The 24,477-nt window shown below is 43.0% G+C and overlaps 1 protein-coding gene and 1 non-coding gene across 3 annotated transcripts in view; one reads left to right on the plus strand and one right to left on the minus strand.

Moving 5' to 3' along the window:
• The first annotated feature begins 355 nt into the window (after nucleotides 1-355).
• The window catches only part of FBXW8 (F-box and WD repeat domain containing 8), a 115,860-nt gene continuing 91,738 nt past the window's right edge, over nucleotides 356-24,477 (plus strand). The window contains exons 1-2 of one of the 2 annotated variants that reach the window (XM_061169834.1): nucleotides 356-741; nucleotides 15,175-15,279. In XM_061169834.1, coding sequence (XP_061025817.1) covers nucleotides 442-741; nucleotides 15,175-15,279 — 405 coding nt within the window. In that variant the 5' untranslated portion in view covers nucleotides 356-441. The remainder of the gene's footprint in view (nucleotides 742-15,174; nucleotides 15,280-24,477) is intronic. The other variant, XM_061169835.1, reaches the window with a different exon arrangement.
• On the minus strand, nucleotides 10,063-10,169 carry LOC133076033 (U6 spliceosomal RNA). Its single transcript, XR_009697454.1, has one exon. It is a non-coding gene; the product is annotated as a U6 spliceosomal RNA (small nuclear RNA).

The following is a 24,477-nucleotide window of genomic DNA, read 5'->3' on the forward strand; positions in this document are numbered from 1 at the left end:
TATTCGTTTGTTGAACGCCTCCTCCTTCCCACCCCCTCACTTGAATGCAAACCCCAAGAGGGAAGAGATTATTTTTGTTGCTGCAGATTCAAATACTGAATTCTCAGCGCCTGACATAGTAGTTGCTCAATGCATGTTTGAATGAAAAAACAGGGCTTGGCGCACAGTCTGCGCTTGGCAAAAGCCACAAGCGGAAAGTTGAGAAGCTGGGGGCGGGGGCAGGGCACAGACCCCAGCCTGGGGTGCCGCAAGCCACAGCGCCAGGGACAGCCGGAGGGGCGGGGCGGGGCGGGGCGGGGCGGGGCCGGGCCGGGCAGCCCACCCGGAACCAGAGCGCGGCAGCGGCGGCGGTTTCCGGCGGCGGCGGACACTTCCCGCGGAGGGACCGTCCCGTGGCACCTGGTGGGCCGAGGGGGACGCGGCGGGCCGGGAGCGGCGGCGATGGACGACCACAGTCTGGACGAGTTCCGCCGGCGCTGGCAGGAGGAGCTGGCGCAGGCCCAGGCGCTGAGGAAGCGGCGGCGGCCGCGGCGGCCCGAGGTGGTCCCTGGGCGCGGCGAGCAGCAGGCCTCGGGGTACCTGGCGCTGGCCCAGGGCCTTTTGGAGGGCGCGGGGCGGCCCCCGGCGGCGCGGGCGACCCGGGCCGAGAGGCAGGAGGCGGTGAGCCGTTCCCGCTCCCCTCCGGCCCGCGAGGCTGCCGGCGGCGGGGAGCAGCTGGTGGACCAGCTCATCCGGGACCTGGTGAGTGGCCGTCGCCTCCCGCCGAGGCACGGGCTGGCCGTCGCCCCGGTACAGACCGCCTAATGAGTTGGAAAGTAACTGTGTGCCACCAGTGTGGGGGTGGGGAAATGAGTAGAGGTACACACCCCTGTGTTTGTGCGTGCATTGAGTATCTCTGGAAGGTGTGGTTCCCAGCTGGGGGCGATTTTGTCCCCCGTTTTGGCAGTGTCTGCAGACATTTTTGGATGCCACAATTGGGGCGGAGGTGTGTTCGCTGCAGGCGTCTAGTGGTTAGAGGCCAGGAATGCTCATGAACATTCTACAGTGCACAGGACAGCACCCACAAAAAATTATTTGGCCTAAAATGTCAGCAAGTATGAGACCGAGAAATCCTGATCCAGAAGGGTTCCTAAACTTTTAACAAGGTTGCCTTTGGGGAGGAGAACTCACGACGTGGTTAGGAAGGAATTTTAACTCTTCTCTATATAGTGTTTGTACAATTCAGGTTTTTCTAACTGTTCATGTATTACTTCAGTTAAAGCAGAAAAAAAACTTTTGATAAGAACGTCCATGCTAATCATAGTGCCCATTTTGTGGGGTATGAATCCCTTCCAGAATCTGGAGGAAGCCAGGAACCCTCTCTCTTTAAAAAAAAAAAAAAAAAAAAAAAGCCCGTTTCACAAAGTTGGCACAATCAAGATCACCTGAAACACATTCATGTTTAAGAGTTGGAAAAAGGCAGCAGGTTTTAATGACTTAAATTGGGCTCAAAGGCAGCGTCTATGGCTTCTCACTTGGGAGTAATTCTGTAATTGCTAAGCTGTTTCCAGAAGAAATGGCTTATTCAACATAATATGTAGTTATATTCAAATAACATTAGTAACTATAAGATTTCACAAAGTTTCTGGTTCTGTGTTCTGCCTATCTCTAAGGTTAGATATAACCTTTTTTTGTGTGTGTATGTGTGTGTTATAAGCGTTCTCATTTAATGTGTTAATTCTTATATATGAAAATTCATATTGGCGTCATGCGTGCTTCTGTAAGAAGCGGGTCATCACTGAAGAAGTCTGACATGTAAAAATTAAATTTTTCAATGCCTTGGGAAGGTGACTTAGCACCTGATAAGTTGTTCAGGCTAGTCCAGATCTACACAGAAGTTATCCCCACAAAAGAAACTTGTAGGCTGAGGCAAGACCAGCTCTGGGGGTAAAGAGAAACAGGAATGTGGATTATTAGGACAAAGGCACATTTGGGGCCTCACAAATCCTCCCCACTGAATGTGGCATTGAATTCAGGAGTCACAACAATCCTGGGAGGTAGGTATTGTCAGTCTCATTTTACAAACGAGGAAATGCAGGTTTTCTGTAATTTGCCCAGGGTTACCCAGCTGCAGATTCTTGGGATTGAATTTGGATTCAGATCTGTTGGACTTTAAATTTCACCAGGTAGGAGTTCCCTAAACTTGACTTGCTGTAACAATCCCATTAAGCCTTATTAAAATCTAGGTTCTGGCCCTTCCCAGCCCTGCTGCATCAGTTTCTAGAGGAGGGACCCAGAAACCTGGTGATTGGGATGATCAGGTGAGTTTGAGACATTGGTCTCAGCTGTACAGCTTATTTTGGTTTGAGGTCTTGATTCCCTAGTCTTTCTAGTCCTAACATTCCTGAGGCACAGGCATTGATACCAAAAATAGTGGAGCCCTAACTGAAGTATCCTAAAAATGGAAACGGCCTGCCTGCTGGAGGATCCAAGGGACTTCAGAATCTGTTTCATTTATAGTTAGAAAAAGCCTGCCCTGGAGTATATGCCCTTGATCCCTTCTGCTCCCCTTGGAATCACCACATTAGGTTCTGCTAGGCTCTAAACTACCGTGAGGAGCATCCAAACTTTGGGGCACCGCTAGTGGTTTTGTTTTTTTGTTTGTTTTTTGTACTTAGCAATCATCAGTAACACTGCTATAAATAAAAAATAAAGTAATAATAATTCATTGCATGCTTACTTGTTTGTCTCCTTGGTATTGTCTTGTCAGGGTTTAGAGACATTGTCTTCTTCAGTTCTCCCAATGACCCTCTCCGGTGGACAGCATTAGCCCCATATGACAGATGAGGTTTAGGAAAGTAATTGTTTTAAGGGACCCACCCAGTATCTTCAGTCTGAGAAATGATGGCAGCCTTTATAGAAAAGGTATTTCAGGGGTTGTAAGTCCCAAAGCCGACAGAGGGCAGGGAGGAAATGCAAATGAGTGAAGTAGGCTACATGTTACTCATTTGATCCTTTTTTTCCTAGTTCATCAGGTGTTGTGTCTTCAGATTCCAGCCATACTTTTGTAATAATTTGTTTCATAACAGCTACCGTTCTTTTTGTCACATTAAGTAGTAAACATAACAGTGTAGATATTGTCTTCACAATACCCCTAAAGAAAAATACTTAACCATTTTTTCTTGAAGCACAGCCCTCCTCTTGGTCTTGTTTCCCCACTTTTTAAAAATTAAAAAAAAAAAGGCAACCTCTCTATTGAAGTGTACCAACCATAAATGTACATCTTGATGTATTTCGAAGAGTGTACACATCAGTGTAAACAGCACCCAGGTTACAGAAAGCATTACCAGCTTTTCAGAACCCCTGTGTGTGCCATTCCACCCAAGGGTAACCACTCACCTGACTTCTAACATCTTATTTTAATTTTATCTGATTTTGAACTATATAAGTAGAATCATACAACACATACTTTTGGGTTCTTGTGCATAGTATTATGTATGCGATTTATCCCTATGAATATGCCTCATCTTACTAATTCTACTGTTGATGGGCATTATTGATAACTAGTTTGTTAATAGCCAGTTTGGGGCTGTCAGGAATAGTGCTGCTGTGAACATTTTGTACATCTTTTGGAACATATGTACACACTCTTCTTGGGTATTTGCTTAGGAGTGGAATTGTTGGGTTACAAGGTATGTGTATGTTCAGCCTTAGTAGATAATGACCGTTTTCCAAAGTGGTTGTACTGGATTTTTCACTTTTCATAGTAACTGGAATATGTGGAATATAGTATTTCACTTTCTTCTTTGCCATAAATATACCACCAGCCAACTGAGACGACATATGGCAACTGAACGTGACCCTAGCATGGATGAGATGATAGTGACGAATTGGAAAATGTAAGCTGTGGCTGGGCTAAAAGCGAGAGCCTCTGTCCAGGTCAGCTGCTTGTTGCCGTGTAGGAATGTGGTCCTGGTGTTGGAGAGTCTTTAGGATTTTTTCCCCCCAAATTGCGATTATGTATTTTTATGTGGGCTCTATCAGTTTTTGCAACAAAAAACCCCCAAAACTTTGGCTTAAGACAACCAAGATTTATTTAGCTCACCATCTTGCAGAGTGGCCGTTGGGCTGGGCATGAGTGGGCTCATGTACCTGTTTGAGGTTAACTCCTGTCAGCGAGGCAGCTCCGCTTCTGGTTGCGTGTGTGTGTGTCTGGATTATGTGTCTCATCTTCCAGCACGTTAGCCCTGGGTGGACCTTACCAGAGTTATGAGAGCAGCAAAAAGGCAAGTCCCAACCCCCAAGTGCTTTTGAAGTCTCTGCCTAGGTCATGTTTGTTATTGTCTCATTGACCAAAGCAATTCATGTGGCCACACCCAGAGTCAGATACCCAAATGCTTGAACACAGAGAGGCATAAACAAATTAGGGGACTAGTTAATATAACAATCTACCACAAAAACTCTTCCCACTTTTAGTTTTTGTTAATAGAAAACGCCACCTCTCCTTCGACTAGATTTGCCTTGGGCCATGAGTTTGTGATCTTTGCCTTATGTCTTCCCAAGAATCCTTTGATCTGTGGGTGACTCCTGAAAAGGAAAATTTAGTTCCATTTGGGGCTCCCCAGAAACTCTGACAGGCTCATCCAGTTGACATGAAAGGGAAATAAAAAGCCGGTACCACCTCCTAACACCCCCTCTCCCCTTTTTCCCCACCTTTGGAGCACTCTGCTATACCAGCACATCCTGTTGTATTTTTGGTGCAGTCTCTCTCACTTCAGTTTTCAGTATCATCACTAGAGCAAGAACAACTAGTACGTTAGCAGTCAGGAGTGAAATTGCCTCTTGATGGGTACGTGAACAGCATCGCCTTGTAGTGTCACATGGCCGGGTACAGGCAAGACCTTTGATGGACAAGCCCAGCTGAAATGAAAACTTAGAAATGACGCCCATTGAGCCTCGTCTTCTCTTGTGAAGCTTTTAGTAATAGTGCTTAGAAACCATCTGTTTTAGGTGGTGAGTTAGGGACACCTAAATTGTCTTCTTGGTATATGGTTGAGTTAGTGAAAGAAATGATACAGCCCTGCATAGAATTTTAGAGGCAGTAGGCACTTTGTCTTTTTTCCCTTTCTCAGTAAACTCAGGCTTCTCACAGTTAGTGGAGTATAATTGCAAGTATGCTGCTGCTTTCTTCACTGTGGTGGTTATGAAATCCAGTCGCTCAGTCCCGTCTCTACTTAGGTGATGTGTCAGGACTCTGGGCTGCAAGCAGTCAGCACCCAACTCAAACTGGCTTAAAAAAAACCAAACTGGAATCTGTTGATTCATGTAACTGAAAATTCCAGGTGTGGTCCTTGTTCTGGGTGGTTTTATGATGTAACTAGAAGTCTCTCCATCTCTTTTTTGTCCTCCCCCCACCCCAGTTTTACTGAGATATAATTGACATAGAACACTGACGGGTACAGCACGGTGACTTGACATATGTATATGTTACAAAATGATTACCACAGTAAGTTTAGTTAACATCAGTTACCTCAATAGTTACAAAATTTTTTTTTTCTGTAGAAATCTCTCCATCTCTCAGTCCTGCTTTCCTTTTGTTGGCTTTATTCATAGCCTTGGCTTTATTCATAGAATTGGCTTTATCCCAATTTGGGATAAAATGGCTGCCAGCAACTCCAGTCTTATATTCTGTCAGCTTAGCAACCCAGGGGAAAGAGAGCATCTGTTTTATGCAGCAGAAGTCATGAACTTAAATTCCCATTGATCCAGACTGGGTCATGGAGCCATCCTCAAACCAGTCACTGATGCAAATTGGCCAGGCCCATATCCACTGCCCACTCATGTTGACTAAGAGTGGGGTCAGCCCCACCTAAGCCATGTTGACTAAGAGTGGGGTAGTTTCCTAAAAGAAAAGAGAGGATGGAGGTTGGGCAGAAACAACAGATGACCACTTTAAGTGGGTAACTGTTTGAAGTGGCACTAACTGTAGCAATGTAAGTGTTTTCTGTTCATCCAACATATTTGTGGATCAGCTGGGTGCCAGGGAATCAGTAGTAAGCAGAATGGACCCAGTCCCTGACCTCAGAAGCCTAGTCTTGCTTCTTTTAACTGAAAGGGTAGCATTAATGGAACAGGATGGCTCTGGTTACAAGTCCAGGCTTGGAATCGGGCAGACCGGAATTCAGATGTGGTCTCTGCCGCTGACTGGTTGACCTTGGGCAGGTGACTTACCCCGCCTTACTTATCAAATGAGGACCAGGCTAGTATGATCTTGTGTAGAGGCTGGGACATTCTTAGCACCAAGCTGGCTTACAATAAGTAGACAGTAAATTAAAGCTGGTGCTATTATTATCATTAGTATTGCAGAAGAGTTCATTATACTGTCTCACTTCCTCTTTGCTAAAGCTTATCCCTGGTGAGCCTCTTGCTTCAAGCCGCCCCCTGGAATCCCTGGAGGGCAGGGTCTCTTGTCTTCCTCTTGTAACCCCACCTATGGTACTCAGTGCAGTGAGGGCCCCGTCGGCATGTGTGGAATTGAAATAACATGGGCAGAGCTGCTGCTTCCAACAGCAGCCTCATAAGGAGGCTCTATGATGGTTAGAACCCCTGTGAACATTCAGAGAGTTACGATTTGGGTTTTCAGGCCTGATGAAAGTTTTAATACTGTTTGCCAATATTTGTTGCTCACTTTGTCAATATTTAATTTGTCAGAGCCTACATCTATGTTGTCAACAAGATCAATTTGATGACTTGACTTTCCTCTTTTTTTAAAGTTAGAAACAAGTAAGGAAACTGACTAATACAAAATGAGAAGGCAACCGAGTCAAATGTGAACTCATGCATTGGCTTACCTGGAGTGACTTTCCTTCCTCTTTCTGTCCTTTGCCTTCCTTTTAAGGCTTAACTTGATTCTTGTTCCTATGTTAATTCTCCCCTGATCCCTCCAGCCCAAGGTTCTCTGCCTTTTCCTTTACTCCAACTAAAACGTTCTCTTGTCAGTGCCATGCATTTTTTTCCTGTTACGAGTGAGCACATGTCTACTTGGGCACGTTTTGAAATGGTCTCTGTGTACACTAGAACAGCTTGTAACTTAGGACGTCTGTTTGTTGAAAGGTTCTACTGCTTGAAGCAGCCTGGGCTCCATTCATTCACTCCTCAAGTACTCATTAGGTGGCTTCCTGGTACCAGGTACTCTTCTAGGCACTGAGGCTACAGCAGTGAACAAGTCAGAAAAAATTCATGCTCTTATAAAGCCCACATTCCGGGCAAGAGGGAGATGGACAATGAACAAATAATTGTCAGGTAATAGATGCCCTGGAGAAGAATAAAGCAGGTGGAAGGGATAGAGTGCGTATGTGTTGGGGATGGTGCTATCCAAGAGGGCCTTCCTGGGAAGGTCATGCTTATGGAAGAGGTGAGGGAGCAAGTGTGCAGAGATTTGGGGGAGGGCATTCTAGGCAGAGAATGGCAAGTGCAAAGGTTCTGTGGTGGCCAGGGCCAGCTGGCCTCGTGGGCTCGTGTGACCTGTGTGGTCACATAGGGCCCCAGGCTTAGAAGCACCCTGTGCTTGGTTTAATGCTCTTTTGTTGCCATCTTGACATTCTTAATATCAAACAAGGGGCCCCTCATTTCCATTTTCCACTGGGCTCTACAAATTATATAGCCAATTCTGATGGTACGAATGTGCTTGGAGTATTTGGGACCCTTGATGTGAAAATCTTTCCACAAACAAACCATACCCACACAGGCCCCTCTGGGACCGGAAGCTTTTGATAAGGGAGCTCCCCCTCCCCCGCCCCCTCCTGACTTCTTTCTGGAGAGAAAAACTGTATCCCAGTTTAGACTAAAAGAGGGCTTTGAAAGCAGAGGTCGTGCCTCCTCTGCCTCCCTAGCTTTCTCCACTGCCCAGCCTCCTGGGGTCGCCCCAGCCCTCGCTGCCCAATCGTTTAGATTGCTCTCTTGTGTCCACCCCTTACCAGAGTGCCCAGGGGAATCATACCAGTAGGTGGTGAATGATAATGGCTCTTGAAGTGGGGAAGCCCATTACAAAAAATCAAATCCCATGGACGTTTAATGTGCATCTACTGTATGCAGTGCAATGTACCTGTTAGATATTGTAGTGTTAAAGTTCAGTTATATCATCCACGTATGCTGTCAACAAAAATTTATTGAATACCTTTTGCTCTTTCTCATAGCGAGGCAAGGGATTAGGTTAAATGTTAAAAGATAAATTGGCTTTTTGTGGACTGCTTGGGAGCTTAACCACTCTTTACAGCATTGTTGCTTTGGAGAAATCATTTCCAGGTTCTAAATAGCTGGCTTCCTGATGAACTTGGGAATACCTTGGGGGGCTATCCCTATTGCCTTTGGTAGACTCCAGTTTTTATTCCATTTTACGTGACAGTGATTTAGCTCTATAAAAGATTTTAGCTCTTTGAGTGTTGATATCATTACTTATACATTTGCTAACAGTACCTCCCTCCCCCCAGCACCTGGCATGGACCTGAATTCAGATAGTGTTTTGAACATAAAACACCTTTTCTTAAAAATGTATTGTTTTTCTTTGTGAAACTATCACATGGTTATTGTAAAAATATTGAGGAAATTCAGAAGAATAGGAAGACGAAAACAAAAATCTCTTGTAATGTCATTGCTCAGTGGCTACAGCTGTTAACATTTTGGTGGACTTCTGTCATTTTTTTTTCTTTTGTATAAATAAGAACGTGTTTTGAGACACATTTGGGAATGTAAATGAATGGCTGTTTATCTGGACAGTGTTTCAGACCTTTTTTTCCCCTAATCAACTAATTTTATTTTTCTTAAAGAAAATGCGGGTGAAACTGGAACTCATCTATTCATTCTGATTGAGATTGTGTGCGTCTACTCCTTAGCAGTATGTAGAAAGTTGAGATAAATTCATGTAGAAAACAGTCTCCTTTCAGTGACAGATTTAGCAGAAATGCTATGTATCTATTTTTTGAACTCAGGTGCTTTTCTTAGTTTCTTAAAACACCATCTAGAGAGATCTTTTGTGTTGTTTGCCCTGGAGATTACACTGGGAACAAACTTTAAGTCAGTTTCTTCACTTTTTACTGATTTGGCTCTTGGTAATTATCCCTTCTTCTACTAAACCAAGAGAAGACAGATTAAATTTCTAACAGTAAGGCACAAAACCAGTCCATTTACAGAATTAGTCTTACATTAGCACATAAGAGTACAAATCAGCCTCCCTGGGGATGAATCTATTTGCAATTTCTCTTAGCGTTTTTGGAGTAAGTCCAGTAGACTTTGGGAAAATCTAGTATTCACTGACTTTGAATTAACAAAGTAACATGACCCCTTTGTGGTGGCTTTTTTTTTTTTTTTTTTGGCTTGATTGGGAAAGGATTGATTCTTACATCTTTTGGTAAGTTAGGGTTGTGGTTCTCAACTTTTGGTTTGTATGAGGATTCCTGAGGAAGAGTTGCTTGAACCCCATCCCCGGGAATTTGGGACATTAGGTCTGAGTGAGACCCTGGGCTTTTGGTTAAAAAACACGCACGCGCGCGCGCACACACACCTCCACAGATGATTTTGATGTATAATACAGGACAAGAGTCACCAATACTGGAGAGAGAATCAATATCTCAACCATTAAAAAAAAAATTAAAACCCAAGTTGTATGTTGTCCAAAGGGTGTCCTTCTTTAAATTTGAAGGAATGTTAATACTTTAAATTTACTGGTCTTCTGTATGGTCTTCTGTAGCATAAATTTGTCCATTCTAAATTATTCTCTAAACATTGTAGTCATACTGATATTTTTATAGTACGACCAAGTTTCCTATATTTCAAGTGTCTCTTTTCTTCTTGGAATATCTTAGTTTCTGAACTGCCAGCTTGTCCATTTCCATATTTAAGTTAGTATAGATATAGTTGGTTAATGTGGCCCATAACTTTTAGGGTGGCTGTATGCTTCAAAATAGCCTAGATGGAAGTCTGATAGCACCTTTTGTTTTTTTTATTTTTAATTGTTTTTCTATTTAGAGACTGCAGTTAAATTCTTTTTTTTTTTTTTTTAACATCTTTCTTGGAGTATAATTGCTAAAAAATAGGGAACGCTTCATGAATTTGTGTGTCATCCTTGCGCAGGGGCCATGCTAATCTTCTCTGTATCGTTCCAATTTTAGTATATGTGCTGCTGAAGCGAGCGCTGATAGCACCTTTTAGATGGCAGGGTATTTCTCTGCACACTAGTAGCAAGTAGCAGTTTTTTTTTTTTTTTTTTACTTTGTGAACCAGGGTAGTACCAAATGAGAGTGCTTAGGACCTTCTTGCTGCTACTATTAAGGTATATGTGGTTACTGGGCTGCAGCCTCTGTCCAGGATGTGGCTCCACATCCTTGTCAAATTATGCTGTATCTATAAAAGAATTGGATTTTTAACCACAGGATCAAGCATGCTTGTAACTCTCAATCTTTTGTAAGGTGTTCCCCAAGTGATATGTTACTAATAATAAGGGAGAGTAGTTTATGAGTGATTTACTTAACCTTGAAGCTGCTCTAGTTTTTTGTTTTTTGGTATAATAACATCACTCTAACTTACCTGCATTCCACTGTTGCCTCCTTAGTTTAGGTAATCTACTTCCCTTTCTACTAATGTCTCTGGAGTTGTGCATAAGAGCCCTGGTGAATGTGCTGAACACAGGACTATTTGGGAATAAAGATTAGATTTTCCGTGAAACAGACTCTGAGATAGAGATTTGCATGCAGGTGGTTTCGTGGGTTGGACTTTCTGAGGGGTCCCACATAGAGGTCTTTATACTCAGCTGTTGAGTAGTCATTGGATGCACACTGCCCTCGAGGAGGGAGTGTAACCTGGAATGAGGCAGCTTTTTGGCCAAGGGCAGTGCCTGGGAAGGGACACAGCTATGAGCCAGTGGCAGGCAGCATTCTGGGCATCTGGGGGGAAGTGTCATGGATCCAGAGGCGGAATCTGAGTGACCCACCACAGCCTCCACTACAAGAGCCAATGATATAATGTCTTGCCAGAAAGATTCTAAGGGTGCAACATGAAACTTCAGCATTTGGTCTCCTGACCTTGTGGGTCTACATATTTCTTAAGATGTGGAGATGTGGACCTTCCTTTAGTGTGTTGGTTTCTTTTTTTTTTCCCCTGCCATTCCCAGCCAGTGGTAGCAACAGGGAAGGTCATTTACATAAGAGTCTGGGACGTGATCTGTTTGGGATTGACCATCATTTTGGAGTTTAGATGCAATTCTAAGAGCACAGTGATTTTTTTTTTCCCACTCTTCACACCTTTTATTTTATTATTATTATTTTTAACATATTTATTGGAGTATAATTGCTTTACATTGTGTTAGTTGCTGCTGTATAACAAAGTGAATCACCTATATGTATACATATATCCCCATATCCCCTCCCTTTTGTGTCTCCCTCCCACCCCTCTAGGTGGTCACAAGGCACTGAGCTGATCTCCCTGTGCTATGCGGCTGCTTCCCACTAGCTGTCTGTTTTACATTTGGTAGTGTATATATGTCCATGCCACTCTCTCACTTCGTCCCAGCTTACCCTTCCCCCTCCCCGTGTCCTTAAGTCCACTCTCTACGTCTGTGTCTTTATTCCTGTCCTGCCCCTAAGTTCTTCAGAACCATTTTTTTTTTTTTAGATTCCATATATATGTGTTAGCATACGGTATTTGTTTTTCTCTTACTTCACTCTGTATGACAGATTCTGGGTCCATCCACCTCACTACAAATAACTCAGTTTCATTTCTTTTTATGGCTGAGTAATATTCCATTGTATATATGTGCCACATCTTCTTTATCCATTCATCTGTCAATGGACATTTAGGTTGCTTCCATGTCCTGGCTATTGTAAATAGTGCTGCAGTGAACACTGTGGTATATGACTCTTTTTGAATTATGGTTTTCTCAGGGTGTATGCCCAGTAGTGGGATTGCTGGGTCATATGGTAGTTCTGTTTTTAGTTTTTTAAGGAACCTCCATACTGTTCTCCATAGTGGCTGTATCCATTTACATCCCCACCAACAGTGTAGGAGAGTTTCCTTTTCTAAGAGCACAGTGATTTAAAAAAAAAGTTTGGCTTTGTGATGTTGGTGTTTACATAATTATAATTCAGTGCTTTGAAGCAGTTGTTGCTCTCCAGAACTTGTAAATGATCAAGAACAGTCACACTGGGCTTCCTTGGTGGCGCAGTGGTTGAGAATCTGCCTGCCAATGCAGGGGACACGGGTTCGAGCCCTGGTCTGGGAAGATCCCACATGCCGCGGAGCAACTAGGCCCGTGAGCCACAACTACTGAGCCTGCGCGTCTGGAGCCTGTGCTCCGCAACAAGAGAGGCCGCGATAGTGAGAGGCCTGCGCACTGTGATGAAGAGTGGCCCCCACTCGCCACAACTAGAGAAAGCCCTCGCAAAAAAAAAAAAAAAAAAAAAAGAACAGTCACACCGTGTGTTAACAGTGAGACCAGCATGGCGTCTCTGACTGTTTGTTGGTGTGGGAGCCCTAATGCCCCGGACTGGTCATTCACACCCTGCTGGCTACCTCCTTTTCATCCTCTGTGCACTAGAGCAGATCTGTCTGTAGTTATTACTGTGGTATAACCTTTTTAAATTGATGATTCTTTTTTAAAAGCCCTCTTGGAAAAGCCCTTGTTGTGTGGATACTTTCAGTATTCATACTTCTGAATGACAGCTTCTGCTGTACCATCCCCTTTCCACTGTCAACGACTATCATGTGCTTATCTCGTGACAAGGGGAGACAACTTTCTGTGTAAACAACAAGCTGACGTGGGGGCTACGTGGAATGTGGACCTCATCAAAAGTATGTGTTGAAGGAAAAAAAGGGACCTGGAATGCCACTCAAGGAAAGAAAATAGTACTATTAACAATCAATTATTGCATGCTTAGCCTGGATACTTGTGCCAGGCCCTTTCCACATATTATTTCATTTTATTCTCATAACTGCCCTATGAATAACATAATAGGTGTGTTAATATCTGTTTCATAGATGAGGAAGCTAAGAATCAGATGCATTTGGCCTGGTCTCGTGGCTAGTCAGATGGCAGAACTAGGATGATCAGTTGGAATCTGTGCTTTAAACCTCCATGCTCTGCTGCATCCCAGAGGTCATGGGGGCTTGGGATGAAGGAGGATGGTGGCAGAGTTTGGAGTATGCTAAGGCAGAGGCGTTATTTTCTAGGATGAGAATAGAGAACTGGCCAACTGAACAGGCAAAAGGGAGAAGGCACCTGCCACCAGAATTGTGACTTTTCTGCACCAGCAAAACTAAAAACAGACATGATTTCTCATGCTTCATCGCAGTAGTGTCAAGTACAGACATCAGTTTATAGGGAGTCCCGAAGGGACCGATTGAAGAAAGCAATGCTTCTGGCGGCGGGGAGAAAAAAAAAAAGCTAATTATGAGTTCAGTTTGCATGAGTGCAGACCTTTCTTTGCCTTTATTCTGCTTGTATGAGGACAGGGAACATTCTTCTCTTGTTTCTTTACTGAGTGGATAAGGTAGACTTCTCCACCTCACGATACTCAAAAAATCCAAAAGAATAAGCAGAAGGAAGTCCAGGGCTGTGAATGATAGTCTTGTACTGTGTGCAGCTTTCCTCGAGATTCCCTCCATAGTTAAGATAAGGAGTCTCAAGTTGGATCTGGGCATAGAGAAAGTGATGCCTCTCTTTCTTGATGAGTAAAGCTGATTAGCTGTAGGAGGGGACCTAGCATGACATTAGACAAATGACTTTCCATTATTTTTTTAGGCAAGGACCCCTTTGTCTTCCAGTTACACTTGCAGATTTTTTTCTGTTGTTTTCTGTACAGCCAACACTTCTGTCCTGATTTAACATTCCGTTCCTTCTTTACCCACCAAGAACTGTCAACTCTTTCTCTTTTTTCCTCTAGAGATCCTTATTGGCCTTCATGCTTAGCCTTGCGCTGTTTTTGCAATTGAATACATTACCTCCTTATGCCCTGGATTATCTTTTAGCCCTGAGACTCCTAGATGAATGGAAACATGATTCCAGAAAAATCTTCACCCTGAATCGTGGTAGGGTTTAAGTCAGTGCTCACACTCCCTTAAAAAAATGCTGATTCTTTTCATGCAGCCTTGCAATATACAACTGTTGTATTTGAGTGGTGAATTAATAATTTGCTTGCAACCAGTAAGTCACTGATGTCAGCCAAAGCTTATTAAAAATGAATTTTATTAAGCACGTTTTGTTGGGATGAAGAGCGCTGCTTTCCCCAGCTTTACAGGAGCATACACCAAAGTGAGCTTTGGCAGGTGGATTCGGGAACAGGCAGAGGGATACATGTGCACACTTGGCCTTCTTTCTGTTTCACCCTCGTATTTCTTTGTGCTACCAGGATCGTCATGACAGCCTTATCTCTCAAATAAAGCCTGTTACCTCATCCCTAATTGCTTATCCAAAGGCAGGCGAGCTCTAATTTCTCCACATTAATAAATGACACCGAAGAAGAACTGCTCTGTTTGCACTGGCTCACTCAGGTTAAGCAGCACAAGCCCCCGGGTGCATTAGGAAACCTTGTGCTTCTCCTGTGGCCACGGGGAGCCGGACTCACCTTGCTCAAGAGCAGCACTTCATTTGTTTACTCTTTACTCACATTCACAGCCCCGTCCCCCTCTTCCTGATGAAAACACTGCAGTGACCTAGGTCAGCCTTTCTTCGCTGTGGGCACTCACCCCCCTCCAAGTTGGGGGCTAGTAGCAGTTGTCCTGGAAGGACCAGTGGCCTCCCTGATTCCAAGGCTCTTTCTTGACTGCCTACCACTCACCTTTCCTTAGAAGCTGAGAGGTTTTCCACAAACCTTTGCATTGATTCCTGTGGCACACCCCAGGTTGTGAGATGGCACCCCTGCTTCTCCTTTTTGAAGCATTACGGGAAATGGTCTTGTGGAGCTTATAAGTGAATGTAAGGAGGGTGAGCTTGTGGGGGCCGGAGAATTGAGAGTAGCTGTCAGGCTCTGAATGAGTTCTGTGACTGTGCTCTGCGGAATAGTGAGAACGCTTTGCTCCTCCTGGGAATCAGCATCGTCCCTCTTGTCACCACTTAAGGCTATTGCTGGTCATTTAAAGGGCCTGTAAATTTGAACATTTTCATATCTCAGAATCTTAAGCTTATTTCTTTTCTTTTTTCCTCCTCAGAATGAAATGGATGACGTGCCCTTCTTTGATATCCAACTGCCTTACGAGTTGGCAATCAATATATTTCAGTATCTGGACAGAAAAGAACTAGGAAGGTGCGCGCAGGTAAGCTGTCATTAACGGATGGTCAGGATTTACCTACATGTGTAATTCAAGTATGGGAAGCTCCTCCATAGCAGAAATTTACTTTACAGAATGACAGACTTTAAAGAATTAATGAGTTGGATAGCAGCTTTACTTGAAGGAAAGCAACCTTGAACTTAAACGATTATGTTCCACATCACCATGTCGTGTTTATCTTTTTGTGACCGTCTGTCCCAGAGCTGTGTTCCTCCTGCAGTCTGAGTTATGGCTGACCTGTGGCAGCGTGCTCAAGGCTGACAGGGTTGTACTTGCCTTTACTGAGATCGCCAGACCTGTTAATGTCCTCACCGTTTCTAATGCAAAGATGCAAGGCCTTGGTTCAGTCAAGCCAGTCGTTAGGTTGGGAGCTGAGGGTCAGCCTGGGGACAAAACAGTGAAGTCATGTTCCACTGTATAATCCAAATTACCCTTCAAACACCAGAATTCCACTCAGTGAGGCGAGAGGCATGTGAGAGCTGAGATCCACCGAGGGAATTGCAGATCGGCGTCACCCATCTCATGCCTACTTTGGGGCACGTGCCCATGGCGTGGAATGGTGGGAGATACAGTCTAGGCTGGACTTTATTGTGTGCATGAATCACAGGGGATCTTGATAAAATGCTAATTCGGATTCAGGAGGTCTGGGGTGTGGCCCAATGATCTGCATTTCTACCAGGTGATGTGCCAGTGTGGCTTTGGCCATGCTTTAAGAGGCAAGCATTTATATCATTAAAGTTAGTCTGTTATTCTCTTCCTTTTGGTGAAGAACATCTAATTTCTCATAAGTTAAATGTGTATGTGATCGCTGATCATTTGGCTTTTCATGGACAACTGTGTTCCCCAGAAGGCACTGGGGTATCCATTGCCAAAGAAGTAATTTGTTTAGTGGTTGCTGTTTCCCATCCCTGGATCCTATAATGCATTTGATACAAGTTTCTGTACCTTCAGGAGAAAGAGTTCGGTGAAATTGAGTGGTAGGAGAACTATACAATAAAAATCCGAAACACCACCATGAATATGAAGTTAAAGATATTAAGGCATTTTGAGGGTGGTGAAAACTGTAGACAAACTTAGACTCTAGAGCTGTCTAACTCCATGGCAGTTCAGTGAAATGACACAAAATACAGGACAATTTAGAGAGTTTCTGGTTTTACTCTATTCCCCTATTATGGTTTTACCCTATTATGAAGCATTTTGCTTAATCAAAATTATTTTTCTACTTAAATATGAATTTGAGAAAGTGTTCAGTATTTTTGATTGCCACAGCATCAGTTAAGGGGGGGGATATTGGCAAATATTTTTTGATGCAGGGTGTGGAAATCTTTCGGAAGAAACTATGCAGAGGGTAAAATTCACAAAATAAAAATGTTTGAAGTGTAAACCATGCTCAGAGCCTATTGACTGCATTAAGTAAGAGTACCTACATTGTCTTCTTCTTTGCCTTGGAAATTGGATTTGTTATATTCTAACTTTACACATTGGCCCTGTTCCCAAGAGTTGAAAACAAGGGTGTAGCTAAACGAGTCCAGCTCCTGGATTTCAGCCTGATGCTGTTAGCCAAAGTCTTGGAACAGGGTCTAATAGCTAGCTTTCCACAAAGTCAGCCTTAGATGATAAAATCTTCATTCTTGATAGGGAGCTGCTGTTTAAGGAATCATTTCTTTTTACATTGCTTTTGCTCTCCTGCTTTGTAGAGGGCCATGTGGCTTTCACATCTGCTGCTGGTTTTCTCATCCAGAGAGTTTATCAGTGAAAGATAGGATCTGGTGGAAGAAGAAATCCCCCTCTTGGTACAGTGGGGTGCATTCCAGGGTAGATTGGTTATGCTGGTGAGATTATTCTGGAGGTGTGAACAGTTTAATTTGCAACACAGTAGTCCAATTGTGCACCAGAATTCTTCCCTCTTGGGCCAGTTGGATTTGGGTTTTTGTGGTTGAACCTAATTTTTAGAGCACATGTATAAGAATAGAAAATATCCTTAAACAGAACCCCTGAGGTGGCTCTGATCTTCTAAGCCAGGATTTTTTTCGTAGAGCTTTTGCACAAAGATGACGATGGATGGCCAGTAGTTTGTGACTTGGCTTTGTTTTTCTCAAGCATTAAAAGAAAACCACAAAGTAGTAAAAATAAGTAGCATTTTCATTTGTTTCTCATGGTGTTTTTATTTTTGAAACAGGAAAAGGGCCTTCTGTTGAATGGAATGTCCTGCTGCTTTATGATTTTATTTTAGAGGGGGCTCGCTCTCTCCGTCTAGCTCTTTCTCTCTGGTTCTCTTTTAATCTAGCCGCCTTGGGATTTCAGTGAAATTGGTTGGGCCAGTTATGTGGAATTGGCACCATAAACTGTATGTGTGCCCTTGGAGAAAACCTGTTTGCTTAGATCCTTATGCCAAATTGGTAACTGACTAACAGTAAGGAACCCTGATTGGGGCGGACTTCTGAGATTTCATTATGCCACAGACTATACTGGAGAATTGATTTGGCTCTGACTTTGTCTCCTTTCTGCATCCCCTCTCTTTTCTGCTTTGTGAGGCTTTACGCTTCAAAACTAAAGTCCCCTTATGTTAGTTTGTGGTCCTGTGTACCCTGAATGCTGACCTTCCTAGCTCCTTGGTATCCATACTTGTCCCTCGAGGGATTTAGTATCTCCGTGGGAGAGTGTCATGCTGGGATGTCTCAAACTGTGTGGCTTTTAGTAAGCAGTTATGCTTGGGGCAGTTCATTGAGCAGTTTATCATTTTGCTACTTATAATTTTTTGTTCTTTTGTGTGTGTGTGTGTGTATGTATGTCCACAGGATTTCCAAACACTTTAAAGGGTAATATTTTAAAATGGACAACAATGACAAAATTGTCGATTTTGAAATTACAAAATTGTTTGGTTTTTATGAGAAAAGTGAGTGTGCTGTTATATTACAACATGAGTAATTCTAAGGAGTAAAGGTTTTTAAGTATTTACCAGTGTTCATTTAAAAAACTTTAAAAGTAATTATAAATTCATAAGAAGTTGCAAAAAATAGTGCAGAGAAGCTCTGTGTACCCTTACCCCAGTTTCCTCCATTGGTAATGTCTTGCAGACTGTAGCCCAATATCAAAACCAGGAATTGACATTTGCAAAGTCCATGGAGCTTATTCATATTTCACCAGTTTAATACACACTTATTTGTGTGTATTTAAGTCTATGCAGTTTTATCACGTGTGTAGATTTGAGTGACCACACAGTCAAGATATAGAATTTTCATCACAAGAATCCTGCTACTCTTTTATAGCCATGCCCTTCCCTAATCCCTGGCAACCTCAAATTTGTTCTCCATCTCTATAACTTTATTTTTTCATTTTCAATTTTAGCATATATTTTAGTTATGTGTATTTCCTAATGTGTAATTTTAGAAATAGAGCTGCAAAGGCAACAGGGCCATGATTTTCAAGTCAAAGGTAGAAAAACGTCCTTGAAGAATGTAATAAAGAAAAAGAAGGAAGATGGAGAGGTTAAAAACTTAAGATTTATGTTAAAATTGGCAAGCAAGAAGTAGGTGTTACCAAAATAAATAAGTAGTTCTGGAACTAAAGCCCAGTGTATTAGATTATGTTATTTCAAGTTTCAAGGCAAATGTGATCTTATGATCTTCCCAGATGTCCAAATAGGAGAAACTAAAATTTGAGTTTTTCTAGCTACAGATCTTAATGACATTTTTAAAGGTTGGGAATTTAGAGCCAAGCGTGCCTGGTTGATTTTTCAGAGCAGAAATTATTCTGAGGACCTGTAGTTGCTGGCAGGGTTCCCTTAGTTCTTAATTTCCACCTTTGCCCCTAGACTTCTCTCAGGGAGATATGTGCATGCGTGACACCCAAGCATCCACAGGAGTTTCCTTTTAATTCCCCAGGTTGCAGTGGCTGCTCCCTCTAAAAGGGGTTAGGGAGAAGCAAAGCAACTCCAGAAAAAAAGATGGGGAACTAGATGAAACAAGAAAGGCAAAATATTGATAATCATTTGAACAGAGTGGGGGTGACTTGGGAGTTTTATACGCTGTTCACTTTACTTTTGTGTGGTTGAAATTTTTTTTTTTAATAATTATTACTTTAAAAAAATTTTTATTTTATTTATATTTTTATTTTTGGCTGTGTTGGGTCTTCGTTTCTGTGCGAGGGCTTTCTCTAGTTGCGGCAAGCGGGGGCCACTCTTCATCGCGGTGCGTGGGCCTCTCACTGTCGCGGCCTCTCTTGTTGCGGAGCACAGGCTCCAGACGCGCAGGCTCAGTAGTTGTGGCTCACGGGCCTAGTTGCTCCGCGGCATGTGGGATCTTCCCAGACCAGGGCTCGAACCCGTGTCCCCTGCATTGGCAGGCAGATTCTCAACTGCTGTGCCACCAGGGAAGCCCAAAATTTTTCATATTAAAATTTAAAAGAGAAAAAAATCAGAAAGCAAGAGATTATATTTGAATAAGAAAGTCAGAGCCTTCTGAGGGCAGCACATGCCAGGAGCTGACCTTTGAAAATAAAAACAATCCAGTTTTTTTTTTTTTTCGTAATTTTTGAATTTTATTTTATTTATTTTTTATACAGCAGGTTCTTATTCGTTATCTATTTTATACATATTAGTGTATACATGTCAATCCCAATCTCCCAATTCATCACACCACCACCACTCCCCGCCACTGCTTTCCCCACTTGGTGTCCATACATTTGTTCTCTACATGTGTGTCTCTATTTGTGCCTTGCAGACTGGTTTGTCTGTACCATTTTTCTAGGTTCCACATATATGCATTAATATGCGATATTTGTTTTTCTCTTTCTGACTTACTTCACTCTGTATGACAGTCTCTAGATCCATACATGTCTCTACAAATGATCCAATTTCGTTCCTTTTTATGGCTGAGTAATATTCCATTGTATATATGTACCACGTCTTCTTTATCCATTTGTCTGTCGATGGGCATTTAGGTTGCGTCCATGACCTGGCTATTGTAAATAGTGCTGCAGTGAACATTGGGGTGCGTGTGTCTTTTTGAATTATGGTTTTCTCTGGGTATATGCCCAGCAATCCAGTTTTTTTAGGTGTTGAACTTAAAAAAAAAAAAAGTTGGACTTATTCTTCTCATTCAGTTATTTACAGAGGGCCTACTATGTGCCATGTACCATTCTAGACCGTGAACAAAACATAAAAACCCCTGCCTTTTGGAAAGCTTTACATTATGTGCAGTAAATATATCATTAAATATAGAATATATCTGATGGTGGTAAGTGCTATGGAGAAAAATGAGACAGCAGAGATGATGTTGGGGGTTGCATCATCTGGGGTGGCCAGGGAAGACTTCATAGAGAAGGTGTCCTTTCAGCAGAGACCTGAAGGAGGGAAGAAGGAAGCTGGGCAGGTCTCTGGCAGAGGGGAATAGCAGGTGCAGAGGCCTTGAGGTGAGTGTACCTGTTGTGTGAGGAACAGCAGGAAGGTCAGAGTGGCTAGGCTGTGGCAACTGAGTAATGGCCTCCCTGAGATGTTCATGCCCTAATCCTCAGGCCTGTGACTACGTTATCTTTTATGGTAAAAAGACCTTTGCAGATGTAAGTTAAGGATCTTCACATGGAGTGATCTTGGATTATCCAGGTGGGTTCATTGCGACTACAGAGCTCCTTAGAGGGAGGCAGGAGGTCAGAGAGGAGAGGAGATGCTATGTTGCTGGCTTTGAAAATGGAGGAAGGGGCTGCAAGCCAAGGAATGTACGTGGCCCCTCAAAGCTGGAAAAGGTAAAGAAACAGATTGTCCCCTGAAGCCTCCAGGAGGAATGCAACCCTGCTGCCAACACCTTGATTTTATTTTATTTTATTTTTTGGCCACGCTGTGCGGCTTATGGGATCTTAGTTCCCCGACCTGGGATTGAACCTGTGCCTCCCACAGTGGAAACATGGACCGCCAGGGAGTTCCCCCAACACCTTGATTTTAGACTTCTGGCCCCCAGAACTGTAAGAGAATAAATGTGTGTCATTTAAAGCTGTAAGTTTGTGATAAGTTGTTAGAACATCAATAGGAAACTAACACAGGGATGTAGTGAGCAGACAGGGCTAAGAGAAGGAGAGATAGTCCAAATTCAAAAGGCACTTAATCTGTTAACAGAACTTGAACTTTTATTCTGAATGAGATGGGAAGCCATTGAAGTGTTTTAATCAGAGGAGTGACAGGGTCTGACTTATATGTTAAAAGGGATCATTTTCGCTGCCATGTGAAGAATATGCCGGGGAACAAGGCCGGCAGCAAGGAGACCAGTTTGAAGGCTACATGGTGGTTTGGACCAGGACTGTGCTGGTAGAAGTGGGTGGAGTCAGGGTTGCTGATGGGTTGGGTGTGGGGAGAGGAGGAAGAGTCAACAGGACTCCAGGGTGTTTGGCCTGAGCAACTGGGTGGATGAGGTTGCCATTACTAATGAGGGGAAAATGGTGGGAGGAGCAAGTTTGGGGGGAAGATCAGTACTTGAATGTGAGGCTGCAGATGAATTCTGGGTTGAACTCAGGGTTGAAGATGTAAATTTGGAAGCAGTCAGCACATGGATGGTATTTAAAGCCAGGAAACTGAACGAGATCATCAGGAAAGTGAGTGTAGATAGAGGAGGAGATTAGGGGTTGGGCCCTGGCACAGACAGTGAGTAGACGATAAGCAGACTGAGAAGGCGGTACCTGTGAGCTGGGAAGAAACCTAGCGTGCACAGTCCTCTGAACCAAGGGAGAGCAGTTTTCAAGGAGGTGAAGGTGATCAAAGGTAATAAGTGGTCAAGTGAGAGGAGGACTGAGAAGAGACTGCTGGGTTTAGCAATGGGAGGTCAGTGGTGTGTCCTCCCCAGGTAGACTTCATTATGTCATTGTGTGACTGGAACAGTGACACTTTTTCCCCTGTTGTGGGCCTCACTGGTAACCTTAATCCAGGCAGAGTTAATAAAGCTAGTTTTTGAGACAAGGGTTTTTTTTTTTTTTCTTTTAATGCTGCAATTCATAGTGGTGCTATAAAGCAAAATGCTGGAGACACTTTTATTAGCAAATTCTTGCAGCTGAGGCTCACTCAGTGGGGCTTTTACTGGGCAGGGCCAGTCCAATCCTGGTGTATTAAAGAAAGACCATTAGGCCTTTGGAAAATTCAGGCTCATAAACTTTCTAGATTTAATGTAATTTAAGAAATCAAAACAATTAGATTTCCTTTAGGTGAGACTCTTTAAAATTTACTTGTGAAAGTTTAACTAGGTGTTTTTCTTGTTGATTTTTTCCCCCTTCAGGATTAAAAGAAATTCTTAAAGCCTATCATTTTTGTTCTCCTTTAAAAGAGTAAAAAGGCAACCCTCTCTTTATCATTTGCTAAAGAAATTGTTGGCACATTTCTGTGTTTAATACCTAATCGTAGATACAATCCTGATCCCTTTTTGGAAGTAATTCTCACCTCTAGCTTTTATAAATCCCTCAAAGAGCTTTATTGTTTGTTTTCCAGGGTTAAACTTTATCCTGAATATTATTTTCTACAGAAGAGGCCCTGTGGTCTAGGGGTTAGTGGTGGGGATGATGCACTGAAACATCAACTTTTTGTTCTCAGGTTTTTATCCCATAACCCTGTTGTACGAATTTCAGATTGTGTTATTTACGACAATTTGACATTTTCTTCGAAGCTGATATAAATAAATGTTTTCGGCTTCCAAGATTTTTAAGGTCTGACATATATTTGAGAGTTCTTGAAAGTCTCTGAAAAGTTTCTCCGTTTTAAAGTGGCTGGAATTTGTATAGTTTAGTACTCATTAAAACTCATCCAGAATGTTTAATTGGGATATTCTAGTTTGTAGTCACTGAGCACTGAATTTGGATTCTCCTGAAGTGATGATGATTCACTGGCTTCATCTAACAAAGTGCAGCTTGTAGCTAATTTTTGGACTGCAGAATTACAAAGATTACCCACTGTTGGGGTCCAGTCTTGTGATCCAACTCGGCTGTAAGGCAGAGACCACAACTTTTCCCTCTAGCTTCCCCAGCCCCAATTGGCAGGCGGCCCCAATCTGGTCACGTCCGTGGGGTGTCACCCACCTGCAAAAGGTGTCAGTTTGGCAGGTTGAGGTGGAAAGTGGATAAGAATTGCTGGCCTTAGTGCCCGCATACAGTTGGTGCCCAACATATGTTTTAATTGACTGACTGATACCCATATCAATGTTCTGTAAGGTGTCTTCTGGAAGACACTGGGCTTTTGAGACACTCCTTGTAAGAAGAGTTCAGGAGCCAGATAAGTTCCAGGAATGCAGCCTCTTATATTTCCTTCTTAGAGATATGCAACACATGTCAGTCTGTTAAAAGCTCTGAGAAGTTCTGCAGTGAAGAGTCCTGCTTAGTTTTGTTTAAACCAGTGTTCTCCAAACTCGTGTGACCATGGAATCCTTTTTTAAAGTAACTTATTAATATCCTAAGGAGCTGCTATTCTATTGAATTTGCTTTGGGAAGTGCTGGTCTGTGTAGTGAAATAATGAGTCTGGGTCTTTCATCTAGTAGTTACATTTCATAAATTCTACAAAATTTTACATTTTATAATTTTTACAAAAAAGGGCTGATGTATCCCAGGGATCAGAGTAAACTGCCGTGTGGTTAGCTAGCACTTTGTGCCTTTGAGAACCCGTGAGGGTGTCTGTGTGTTCACCCTTATACTTTATTTAACCCTGAATTGCAGGGGCCTGTGGGAGAAATACTCTGCTCTGGGGCTATTTGAGCTGTAGCCTGGCTCCGTCACAGCTTATGTTGGTCTGTCCCTATCTGTGCTTCATGATTGCCTAGTGCTGAGACTCACTTTGACACAGACAGATGGACAGACACCACCCAGTGTCATGGACAGGCTCAGCTGTGGACCAAACATGCTAAAAATAAAACCATGGTGTTCTGTCTAGTCGAAACTGGAACTCCAGTGTTACTGAGTCATTATCCCATTCTTTATTGCCTGACCACTTGTGACCAGATGAGGGTTTGTTTCCCCGATGCCCTTATGGCTAAGATGGAGAAGTGTGGGATGACAGTGTGGTTAAGTGGATTTGTAACTGATGCTGTGGCCGTGCCTGGGGTGGGCTGCTTAATGGACCCATGTCAGCCTGGGGGGAGGGCTCTAGTGGTTTGCCACGGGCTCCGTCCTCAGCCCCATCCTGGTTAATTTTTTAAAATAATTAAGACATGAAGCCCCAC

This window comes from Eubalaena glacialis, chromosome 15 (assembly GCF_028564815.1).
Source record: "Eubalaena glacialis isolate mEubGla1 chromosome 15, mEubGla1.1.hap2.+ XY, whole genome shotgun sequence".
Lineage (NCBI taxonomy): Eukaryota > Metazoa > Chordata > Mammalia > Artiodactyla > Balaenidae > Eubalaena > Eubalaena glacialis.